The sequence below is a fragment of the Engraulis encrasicolus genome, chromosome 4 (assembly GCF_034702125.1).
Source record: "Engraulis encrasicolus isolate BLACKSEA-1 chromosome 4, IST_EnEncr_1.0, whole genome shotgun sequence".
NCBI lineage: Eukaryota > Metazoa > Chordata > Actinopteri > Clupeiformes > Engraulidae > Engraulis > Engraulis encrasicolus.
In genome coordinates, this window is record NC_085860.1 from 34,403,838 (window position 1) to 34,416,518 (window position 12,681).

General features: G+C 43.6%; 2 protein-coding genes across 3 annotated transcripts in view; one reads left to right on the forward strand and one right to left on the reverse strand.

The window, feature by feature from the left end:
- On the forward strand, positions 1-4,166 carry LOC134448066 (zinc-binding protein A33-like). The gene is made up of 5 exons (XM_063197827.1): positions 1-722; positions 1,344-1,439; positions 1,726-2,030; positions 2,132-2,292; positions 2,553-4,166. Exons 1-5 carry the CDS (start codon positions 234-236, stop codon positions 3,122-3,124), a joined length of 1,623 nt encoding a protein of 540 aa, XP_063053897.1. The 5' UTR covers positions 1-233; the 3' UTR covers positions 3,125-4,166.
- A 2,355-nt stretch (positions 4,167-6,521) lies between these two features.
- fam107b (family with sequence similarity 107 member B) overlaps positions 6,522-12,681 on the reverse strand; it is a 37,511-nt gene continuing 31,351 nt past the window's right edge. For both annotated transcript variants that reach the window (XM_063197283.1, XM_063197282.1), the window contains exons 3-4: positions 8,282-8,438; positions 6,522-7,838 (exon numbers count right to left, since the gene is read on the reverse strand). In XM_063197283.1, the coding sequence (XP_063053353.1) occupies positions 7,719-7,838; positions 8,282-8,438 (277 nt within the window). In that variant the 3' untranslated portion in view covers positions 6,522-7,718. The remainder of the gene's footprint in view (positions 7,839-8,281; positions 8,439-12,681) is intronic.

The following is a 12,681-nucleotide window of genomic DNA, read 5'->3' on the forward strand; positions in this document are numbered from 1 at the left end:
TGAACTTGAAACGTGCAGAATAATGCACATGCTTGGGGAAGCACCTGAAGCCCTTTCCATCATACCCCACCTTCGTTAGCGCTCACCTGTATTTTGGGTAAACATTTGGAACAAACCTGTCCGTCGACTTCATCTGGTGACCCGCTCTATGTAACCGGGATACAAAAACACTTGGACACAGACGTATACCAGGACACCATCAGAGCACACAGCTTCATGCCTTTGAGGTGGAAATGGCCTCCCCAACATCTATCTCAGAGGAGGATTTCTCCTGCCCTGTGTGCTGTGACATCTACAGGGACCCTGTCATCCTCCTGTGCAGCCACAGCTTCTGCAGAGGTTGCTTGTACCAGTTCTGGAAGCAGAAAGGAATCCGTGAGTGCCCTGTGTGCCGGAGAAGATCCTCCAGGAATGTCCCCGCCACCAACCTGGTCTTGAGGAACCTGTGTGAGACAATCTTGAAGGAAAAAGATCAGAGACGTCAGTCAGTAGTAGGGCCACCGAGTCCAACAGAGTCTTCATGCAAGTTGCCAGTGGGAGCGGAGAGCACGTGTGGGAAGAAGACTCCAGGAGATGTGGAGGGGCAGTGCAGTATACACGGGGAGAAGCTCAAACTGTTTTGTCTGCAGGACCAGCAGCCTGTGTGTGTGGTATGTCGAGACTCAAGAAAACATAGCCACCATGATTTTCAGCCCATTGATGAGGCAGCTACGGATGTCAAGGTGAGAGAATATTATGGAATGATCATGTGATCAGAGTGTATGTGGTTGTGTGCAAAGCCCATTCAATGATTTTGAATCAGCTAAATGCTTAAAATAATGTGTTAAGGCCCTGCCGTGACCAACCGGTAGGGCACTCTCCTACCATGCGGCTGACCCGGGTTCGATTCCCTGCCCGGGTCCTTTGCCGACCCCTCCCTGTCTCTCTCCCAATTCGCTTCCTGTCCACCTCACACACTTTAACTTATTTCTCACCTTTTATTTCCTTTTTTACTTTACTTCTTTAATCTTTAATTTTTAATTTTTAAGATGCAGAGCTGATGACCCCATCATCATTTCACTACAATTACCATGTATGTGACAAATAAAAGTACTTGAACTTGAACTTGACACTGTCCTATCAAATGAAGTCGAAAAAGACCAAAAATAAAAAATGTGTTAAAATCATGTGTTAAAAGCGTCTATGGTCACGCCCATTGCCCTGGATAAGTGTTTGTTGATGTTGATGGTCATGACTGAATCGAGGCCAATGAGGCTGTGCTTCTGTTTACATATAAACAAAAGAGACACGGGCGATAAAAAAAAATGGGCTGGAAGTAAATAGTGGCTCTCCTCTCTCCTCAGGAGGAGCTCAAGAGTAAACTCAGGCCCCTGCAGGACAAGCTGAAGACCTACAGAGATGCCAAGGTGATGTTTGACCAAACGGCAAAGCACATAAAGGTGAGATAAAACCAAGTTATAAAACTGTTGTTGCAACAGCATATGCCACTTGTGTTATGAATTGTGGACGATGGTTAGAGGGTTGGATTTAGGATCAGAGGGTTGTATGAATCCTTCTCCCCCTCCATGGCTGCAGTGCCCTGGAGCTGAAGTGCCCCCACACCCCACATTGCTGCAGGGACTGTAGCTAATACCCTGTACCTAAGTAAATGTACATCACTTTGGATGAAAGTGTCAGCTCACTGTAATATCATGCTTCTCCCATAAATTCCTCTCGTCCTTGAAGTGTCAGGCCAAGCAGGCGGAAAAGCAGATTAAGGAGGAGTTTGAGAGCCTTCATCAGTTTTTGCGGGATGAGGAGGCTGCCAACATGGCTGTGCTTAAGGAGGAGGAAGAGCTTAAAAGTCAGATGATGAGGAAAAAAACTGAGGAGATCAACAAAGACATACTGAGTCTGGCGGAAACCATTAAAGCCATTGAAAAAGAAATGGATGGAGAAGACATCACATTGTTGAAGGTAAAGGATATCATCTCTACTGCAATGGATACACAACTATGCAAAAGTTACAATTACATATGTTGCAGTTTTTTGTTTTGATTGAAACCCTAATGCTTGTTTTCCAGAACTACAGGGGCCTAACAAAGCAGTGAGTATCCTTCTGATGTTATTTCCATGGTGACTTTGGTTGAAGCAAAAAAAATGCTATAGGCTTAATCCTTCGTTATCATTCCAGAATCCAGTGCACGCTTCCTGCTCCTACACCAATTCCTGGCGCCCTCGTCAATGTGGCAAAGTATCTTGGAAATCTGAGGTTTAGAATCTGGCAGAAGATGCAGGACATAGTCCAATACAGTGAGTATCCTAACTGTGGTACTTTTTGTGTTGCAGATTACAGATTACAGATTTCTCCCTTTGATCTTTAATTCAATTCAGTGCAACTCTTTATTCCAATCCCATCACAATTCAATGATAACACCTTAAAACTGAAGTTGAAAGAAAGAAAGCTGATGCATGTGGTATGATATCTGAAAGTGATATTTGTTCTTGGGGCAAATGTTCTCTCTTCTTTTTTTCCATCCACTGCTCTCACCTCTCTTCTTCTGTGGTTTCAGGCCCTGTGACTCTGGACCCAAACACGGCCAACCCTTGCGTGTTCGTCTCTGAGGATCTGACCTCCATCAGCTACAGCGACAAAGGCCAGCAGATCCCCGACAACCCAGAGAGGTTTAACTACTGGGAGTTTGTGCTGGGCTCCGAGGGCTACACCTCAGGTCAACACGGCTGGGAAGTGGAGGTGGGCGAGAGCACACTCTGGGCCTTGGGGGTGACCAACGAGTCGGTCCAGCGGAAGGGTGAGACGCTGTTCAAGAGTGGCGTCTGGGGCGTGGGCTACTACAACGGTGAATATGGGGCGAGTTCTTCCGTCGACCCTCCAACGCCCATCACTGTGAGCTCCAAACTCCAGAGGATAAGAGTGCACCTAGACAGGGATGGGGGAAATGTGTTGTTTTCAGACCCCATTGGTAATGTACCTCTGCACACCTTCAGCCATGCCTTCAAAGAGAGAGTCTTCCCCTACTTCAGCAATTACTGTGAACGCTGCCCCTTGAAGATCATACCGGTGGATGTCTCTGTGGCAGTGCAGCCTCAACAAAAACAAACCACACAAAAAACCTGTAATTAGCAATTACATTGAATTTGGTTTGGTATGTACAGCACAATTGCCGCTGCCATTGATGGACACAGTATGCAATATAATTTGATATTCTGGCAGGAGCCAAAGATCATAATGTACTATCTTTATTAAAGCTTTGTTCTATGTTCTTATGACATGCAGAAAAAAAATCAGCTGTACGGACTGAAATTGTAAACATTGGTTATACTTGCTGTGCTTGTCACACCATTTATGTTGGACAAGTGCGTTCTTAGCATCAGGTTAGGTTTAGGATTAATGTTATGAGATAACATTATAGTTACATACTGTAAGTAGATTCAAAAATTAACTGCAAGATTGTGTGTCTGTCTGATTTGTGTGTGTGCTGTGGTCTGTGGGTGCCTCATTGTATTCCTAGGCCATGCGCTTTTTGTTTGTTTGTGTTCTTGTGCCATGTGCTTCGGTGTTCCACATTGTATGCATGACTTCCAGCAATTGTTTAGCTCTGCCTCTGTTTTTGTCCTGACGTGTGCTGTGGAAAGTGAGGATTGTGGGGGGTATACGTATAACACCTCTGGATAGAAGCGCAGACATAAAAGCACCTGTAAATCATGTAAATGTATACTATAAATATTTTAAAATGCAAGATGGCTTTCCTGAGCCTATGTATATAAAGTAGACATTTCTAATGAGGTTGGTCAAGAATAATACATTCGAAATGATTATTCACATCTTAGATTTTCTCAGCATTGGTTGGAATAAATTACTAACCGATCAATATGCCGATGTCTCTCTTCGATACAGTATAACCAGTGTGGTCTTCACAACATGCCCATTCGCCTGTGCCAATAAGGCCATACCACACAGGTCACAGAGGACCTCAGGAATGTCAATAATGCATTCATTAAACATAGCTTCAAAAGGCTGCCACCCATGTTGTTCCCAAGCCTGTGTGAATTATTCCATTCATTGCCAGTAGCCTATTGTTGGTGGGCCTAAAATCAAACTGATGCCCTGAAATCATTTTTAATGTATACTGTAATTACAAATAAATAGGCATACGTATATGCCACCTTTTTATGTTTAACATTCTGTATCATCTGTATCCCATAACTACTTCCCCATGTTTACATGCACAAATAAAAGTGCAACAAGGTTGTACACCTATATTTCCCATATTTTTTCAAATTTTTTAAAATGGGAGGCGTGTTTCTAACGAAACTTCCCGAGAGAGTGCAGCCCAGTTTGTCTCATTTTTACAGCAAACCATTCCCATTCCCGCCAATATTTACTGGCAAGTTGCAATCTATTCTAAATCTTTATGGGTGTGGTCAGAGGAAATGTTGATGCAGGGTAGGTACAGAGTTCTCTGAAGTCATTTGATGCCTGATCGAGTTCTTTAGATGGTGGTTGTTTTGCTCAGTTGCTGGTTTCCAAGAGGCCAGTCATGTGCAAGGGATGTCAAAGGACAGTCAAAGGAAGTCAAAGTCAAATGAAGTCATCATCATGAAGAAGAATAAAGTACTTCTGTATGTTGCATGGAGGGTATTTAGATGTAAACATGCTAACTATTTTAGTACTTAGCATTTAGATGTGCTCATGTCAACACACAGAACAACAGAACCCCAATGCACAGAGCTATTGGTCATCTACAGTAGTTACCCTATACCCTATTGTATGGCTACCTTTAAAAATGTGTTGACATTTCTTCAATTTTTGTTTACATGCATCAACACAAAGGGGATAGCTCAAGACTTGTTTTTTTAAATACAGGACTTGGAGATGAATGGATTGGATTTAGCGATCCCATATAAATTCAAGGTCATCTTAGGACGCTTTGATGTTCACAGATTGAATTTGATACAAGCCATTTAACTTCGTATTGAAGGTAAACAAATCAAATTTGGGTCAAAGTTTCAGGTCATTTCGAGGACATGAATGGGATGTTGTCTTGCACATCCCATTGCTTAAACATCCAAGGTATGTGAATATAATTAAAACGAAACGTTGAAATAGTATTAAAGGATAAGCCTGTATAGAACAGGGCTTGAGAGGCATTTCACTGTCTGCAGACAGTCAGGAACCTCTGCCTTATCATTTGTCCTCAATACAGTGGTTGGATTACCTGACTATTGCCCTCTGATGCGCTTTCGCATAGGGAACGCCCTGCGTGTAGTACTGTAGCTGAATCCAGCCAGATGATGTAAATCAGGTTAGTGCTTGGATACCTTGTTCTTCAACACAGTTAATCTTTATGCTCACTTTGCTCATCTCATACTTGGAGTATTTCACCAAGTTGCATAATGCTTTTATCCATAGACGTTGTTAGATGACAAAATTGAAGTCATCCTTTTTCCTCTTACGTAAAACTTACATGAATTCTAAATGAAATTATAAAGAGGAAAGAATAAACTGTCCCTGCACCCGATCAGTTGACTTCAAGGGACATTTGAATGACCCGTTACGTCATGCCCCACTCAACTTCATCAGGGTGCTGTGATTAGGGTTAGCCATCTGCTGCTTCCAATTCTCCTGAGTATAGAGGTAAAATCATCTATGGTGGTCAGTCACCGATAGGCATACCATGTCGCAGGGACGCTGACAGCTTTTTCCGGGCCCAGGACCAAATTCATCTGAATGGGCCCCACATTCAAGACATACAATGTAATGAGAACCCAATTCTAGGCCCCACCTTTCCCCACACACTTTGCATACTGTAGCACAGTGGTTTTCTAAGTCGGGGCAGGGGACCCGAAGGGGGGCCAAGGCAGGTTTGGCAGGAAGAAACAGAATAAATAATTGAATACGTAAATTAATTATCCAAGTACGCCAAAATAAATCAAAAATAAGCGAAACAATATTCCCTTTAGTTAAGAACGGTATTATTATGACAGTGTAATCAACTGCATCTCTGAAAATGACTACTATTATCATTATTATTTTATACGTGGGGCAATGACACACAGACACAGACCAGTTGTGAGAGGCGTGCACAGAAAAAACAATGTGCCTTGACCCATGTAAGGGGGGGCTTGGTTGTTATCTTCTGGGATATGGGGAGCCTTGTCATGGTTAAGTTTGGGAATCCCTGCTATAGCATGTTACATCATTGGAATGTGACTGTAGAGTTGCTGTGGTCTGGGTCTCTCTTTGCCCTCTTTCTCCTTCATCTGTTCATCACATGTCAATCTTGTCATCTGGCCTTAGTTTATGTCTGCGTCTTTCAGCACCCTTGCCTCTAATTATTCATCTCTCTCTCTCTCTCTCTCTCTCTCTCTCTCTCTCTCTCTCTCTCTCTCTCTCTCTCTCTCTCTCTCTCTCTCTCTCTCTCTCTCTCTCTCTCTCTCTCTCACACACACACACGCCCATTCAGTAGGCTGCATGCTGACTGCACACATCAGACAAGAGGAACACAGGTGTTCAAATGTTAACATGGTAAAATAACATTTATTAAAAGAAAAAAAACGGGGTTATATAATGTGGCTGGGTTTAGGTGAGCCAAAGAGCTTGTTTCCCTTCAATACTTAACAAAGGTTTTCCCAAAATGCCCAAAGCTCAGTCACAGGAAAATAAGAGGTCTGGCAGAGAGAAAAATATCTTACCTTGTTGACCTATTAACACATACAACTAAAAGATATTATTTTTTGTTCTGTCATAAAAAACAACAACAAATATATATGTATAAAGAAAATAATATACACGCCCACACACACCAAAAATCTAATATTGCTTGAAAGAGCTTTAGCTAAGGAAGTACACAATACTTAAAAAAATACAATAGCGTGGGTGTGCCACAGGCTAAGCTTTGAACAGTCACAAAATGGGGGGGGAAGCCATCAGTTGAAAAAGAAAACTAAAATAAAATTTAAAAAATAAACAAATAAAAAAAGAGAGGTTTCACTGACTCAAGCCATTTCAATACAGAACATAAATAAAAGTACAATATTTTGGCCAAATGCAGCTTCAAAAGTCCATCCAGTGTCCACTTCTTTCAATTCTCCGTGGTAGAACATAAAAAATAAGCTTCTCAGTGGCAATCCAAAACTTAAAAGATAAACATCAAGGAAAACGAAAAATGATCTGTTCCACTGTACACGTCCACTAAAGCCAGTCAGCCTGTGACAGCTACGCATGAATGTCTGTAACTGTGTGTGAACAAGATATCCTGTGTTTTCTCTGGTGTGTGTGCGTGTATGTGTGTGTGTGTGTGTGTGTGTGTGTGTGTGTGTGTGTGTGTGTGTGTGTGTGTGTGTGTGTGTGTGTGTGTGCGCGCGCGCGCGCGTGTTTGTGTGCGTGTGTGTGTGTGTACATGCATGTGTGCATGCGTGCCCACATGTGTTTGTGTTGTGGTTGCCCCTTCCTCGTAGCCAGTGTTTTGGTGAAAGAGGTGAGAGAGTGAATACTGGTGTGAAACCCCTTTGTGGAGGAGGAGGAGGAGGAGGAGGAGGAACCTTTCAATCAAGAGTCACTGGTTTCACAGGGGACACACAGGGGAAAGGAACACCAGGAAATCCCCCCTAGACTGCAGTCCGAGTTGCCATGCCTAGTTGCCATGTGCCTGAAGGACTTCTCCTATGTCGTGTCTTCCTCTTGTCGTGGCCGTGGTGGTCTCCATGCAGCTTGCCTAAGGGGTGTGGTCCTCCTCCTCCACCTCCTGTTTGGTTCTCCGCAGGTTGCTCTTCATCTTCACAAACTCGGGCGTGTTCTCCTGCTCCTCCTCGTTCTTATGCTGATCCAGCTCCAGCTACAACACAACGGGGAAAAGATTAATAACAAGCAAAACAGAACATGATGAAACTGAACACATTTATAGTGAATTCAGGTAAATTGGGCCACTTTTTTGCATATAAGTGAATGGCCAAAAGTGGCCCAATTTACCTGAATTCATCATACTATTCAGTGCAGAGTACTCCTCATGCCTCTGCCGAATGGAGGTGCCAGCTGTCGGCAAACTATTGTCCACTTGTTTGGCCGCAGGTGCGTGCGTGCGTCCATCAAAGATTTTTCTTTGCGCTATACTGTAGGTTTTGAATGGACGGAAGGATTTGTACCAAATCTTGGGGGTCTACATGAACTGATTACATTTTGGAGGCTTCCTACAATGGCAGGCATCCCACCTGTTTTCATTGTTTTTACTAAGTATTCTTATCACCACTTTTATGGTTGATACACTACGTATTTACCGACCTGTTCAAGTTTCTGTTGCCTCTTCATGAGCTCGATCTCCAGGTCGGACCTCTTCTTGTGGGCCTCCTGCTCCTCCTTCTGGGCCTTCAGCACCTGGTCCCTCTTCCTCTTCTCCATCACCTTCTGCAGCTCCGGCTTATTCAGAGGAGCCAGGCCCCTGCAACACACAACACACAACAGCTGCATGTTAGCATACAGGTTTGCTAAGGCACCTATAGGTAAAACATTAGCTTAATACGCATTTCCGAGGAGCCAGTCCCCTGCAACCCACAACAATGACCAAGTCGTAATGTATTACTGAAGGCCCTGTGCACTGTCACAGTGGTGTAGTAGGCTACAATGGCAGTTACATTTTTTCAATGACTATTACAACGTCCCAGTGGCCGGACGGTGTCTGGTCAGGGGCTACCCAACAGGAGGTGGTGAAGCTGCTACTACAATCCACAGGTGTCATTTACCCAAGAATGAGGACTCTAGGTTCCTCTAGGCTCCTCTATTGGATGATTTACCACTACCTCAAGGTTTTTAACCTGGTTAACCAAGCTCTTGGAATACTGCCCTGGTTTGCTACAAGGCATAGGTAAAACATTAGCTAGAGGACCCAGGCAACACATATGTACGCATACATGTGCTGCAGGCATTCAGGTGGCTCAGCCAAAGGTAAAACATTAGCTCCGGCAACATATAAAGATGCACAAAGCAGTATGTTACCATGATACTGGTTGCACAAGCAAAGGTAAAATATTAGCTAAACACTGAGGTATTTATGATGTAATTAAATAACCAGTAAAGGCATTTCAACACCTCAATATCTTTATGGCTAATTGTCTGCACCGCAAAATAAGTTTGTCAACTGAGAAGTGAGATATAAAAAGTTGAGTATAGAATATGGAATGGTTAATAATAATTAGTTATAAGATGGTTATATAAAATTGTATACAAAATACAGTGAATTATAATCAGACAATAAAGTTCCTTTGCTCCAAGCTTATTGATCAGAGGTACAATTTATAGTGCCTAATTACAGTTAATTGGCAAATTAGCATTTTAAATTGGTAATGGGCCAATATAATTAATTATAACATTGTTCAGCCTAGACAGTGTAAAAATAGAGTTCAGAACATCGAGTGCATTGGCACCAGACATGGAGTCACATTATATGAAAGCCAGCAGAAAAAGAGTCTTCAAATATCTCTCCATCTCTCTTTCGCTTATGCCAACTCATCATTAGCGCAAGCAAGCCCGTCCGTGGCAGCTGGACAAAACAGTCTGCCAATTTCAGTTTCTATGGTAACAATGCCGCTATGGTAACCTTGAGTGAATTAGGCTTATTGACTGATGCAAATTGGACACGATCATGACACACACGCACGCACGCACACACACACACGTGCACTTGCGTCTGCATAATCACTTGTGATGGCTTTTTTGATGTTATTCGATTGAGTTACGCAACATGAACTAAACTATTTGCGGTGGTCCCGCATTCATCCACAATAACCTAATTGACCCACGGAGTAATTGTGCCACTGGAAGGATGTCCAAAAAGCCCAACAGTGACGTTACACAGACGTTACATGCAAGTTTCACATGGTACAGTACTTTGTGCCATGTGTACTGTATGGATGCTGACAGACCCCGAGGACAATACAGTATGTGCCAGAGACAGGCCAGCCCCCTTCCCTGGATTGGGTTTAGTTTCGCCCTCAGAGTGGCTGGCCAGAGTTCTTTTCCAGAGGCATTGTACTAAGGAGTAAGTGCATGACTAAGCAGAAAACACCAGCAGTCCTCCACCAAAGAAACACAGCATTTCTGACCACACAGGGCTTTTGGGGACTCTGTTTTGTTCTTTCTAAAAATGGATACTTCAAAGCCAAACAGATCCGCCACCCCCCACCCTCTCTCCCTGTAGTCCTCTCCCCTGTTACATCATAACCCCCCTCTCCTTGCCAACCCAGCCCAAACTTCTCCACAGCCGACACCCCCACATACCCCACCCCACCCCAACCCCAACTGCGCTGTCCCGTCCCTGTCCACAAACTCATTAGCGCACACTGCAGAATTAAATCAGCATAATCTAAGATGCATGAATATGCACAGGCAGGCTGGAAGCAGATGCTGTAGCTGGGACTGCTCGTGTGGCTGTTGCTGCTGTTATTGTCATGCTGAGCTGAGCTGGGCTGGGCTGGCTGGCTGCCTTCCTTGATGTTATGCAATCCCTCCACTCCACTCGATTCCACTGCTGCTGTTGTTGCTGATGTTTCTGTCCTGAGCGCGACCCAGACAATAATATAGCACACCCTGTCCTGTCCCCCTCCTCTGCTCATTCACTCAGTCGTTTGGCTCACTCGCCTCACGCTTGGCCAAGCCTGAGGTACGTACGTATGGTGCTGGGAACAATACTATCATAACTCACACGGAAGACAAGAGAACAGGAATCTTTGTGGAGAGAGAGAGAGAGAGAGAGAGAGAGAGAGAGAGAGAGAGAGAGAGAGAGAGAGAGAGAGAGAGAGAGAGAGAGAGAGAGAGAGAGAGAGAGAGAGAGAGAGAGAGAGAGAGAGAGAGAGAGAGGAGGGGGGCAGTGAATCAGTTCCGACCACATGTCATGAAGGACCGCTATTTGGCCAATGATAACAATGACAGGGACTCACTGCCAAATTTATTCAACACAAATTCTTGATGAAGCGTTGGGGAAAAATGTGCTCAGTAATGATTGACCTGAAGATGGCTATCCACACAGCTATGCACCAAGTGGACTGATCAACATGAACTGGCTTTGGCAATATAACTATGCATATCATCATAACGCAGAAATTTTTGTGGAGTTAGAAACTGGAATGTCAAAATTCGCCCTGTCCCACAATTCAATTTGCGGTCACTAGGGGCGTCTAGATTTCTAGGCTAGCAATGGTGAAGAACCTCTTAAAAACAAATCCTGGTTCCGGTTCGTGATCCTGATCACCACCAAAATGTGATCACCTTTGGTCATTTCCAACAACTCCATAAAGTTTCATCGAAATCCATTCACAGGTTTTTGAGTTATCTTGCTGACAAACAGATAGACAGACAAACCAACGCAACCGAGAACATAACCTTCTTGGCAGAGGTAATGACATTATCTGAGTATCACCAGTATATCAAAACTGGGCAGCGGTTCCTGAACTTTATTGCCATATAACAATGCCTTGTTTGTGCTCTTGGCAAGGGGAGTGTCAGCTTCCTCACTGTGGGAATGTAGAGGGAATGCAGGTTTACTGATTAAAAAGGCTACTACTGTTTGACTATGAATGTTGGCTCCACTTGACTTTTGCCCTGTATGATAAGATGGATTACCGCTGCCTTCCCTATTCCTACGACCGGTTTAAATGACCTCCTTTCGTAGTAGAGATTAAGCTGAACTTTCCAAGAGCGAAAAAGTACCCTTCTTTCGTAACACACATAGCTTACAAAACAAACTTAACAGGACAAAAAAGATTAAAAAAATGAAGACCATTTCTATTTTAAGAAATACAAAGTTGCACTGGTATTACAACATCAAGTAGTTTTCCTCTTTAGTTGCTCTACTGTTAGTTTTGCAGTAGATGTAGAGAAGTAAAGAAATCTTCCAAACTATTTTGCAGTATATCCCAAGTATTGCAAGATGAATTCACCCCGTCTTTCACCCTGTTACAAGTATATGCACTGCTGAAGAACTAAAACAAATATTTTTTCCACAGGTTTAAAAAAAATACTTTGTGTTCAGGTATAAGTGAGCCATAAATAGAGGGAGTCTAGACTTATGGTATGCACGAAAAATATGCACGTCCAAAAGCCATGCACAGTGGGGAGCACATCTTGAATTTCCCTAACATAACAGGTTCAAAACAAGGCAGTGCTGGAACACGCTGTGCCTAAAAGTGATCCGAACAAGTTAAGTTAATTCTACCTTGATGAAAACCAGAGGCCCCCATGCTGCGCTGCCTTGTACTGTACAGGTGCCCTGTGCTGTCCCCTTTCCACAGCGTAATCTCCACAACCCTAATCTAATGTCTTCCCTTGGGGAGCGAGGGACTCTGAAAGAGGCTCAGTGTACTGTACGACTGACCCCCTTCCCTACAGCAGGGGCATGTTGTTCAGCTGCGTGTACCTTAGTGGAGTTCTGCTTTCTCCTCAATTAAATTGGAGAGGGGGTGATAAAAAGGTGACACAGCCAGTACTTTTCTTCGTTACATAACCACTCAGGTTCCAGGGAATGAAAAGAATCTTCAGACAGAATCTTGGACCTGCTACTGGTCTTCCATTAGATTTTTTTCTTTCGTCCAGAGAGAGCACACATGCACGCACACCACACACACGCATACAAAAAAGTGCAGGATCCAGGGGAAAAAAACTAGTCCAGTGCTCGCTCGCTCTTACGCAAC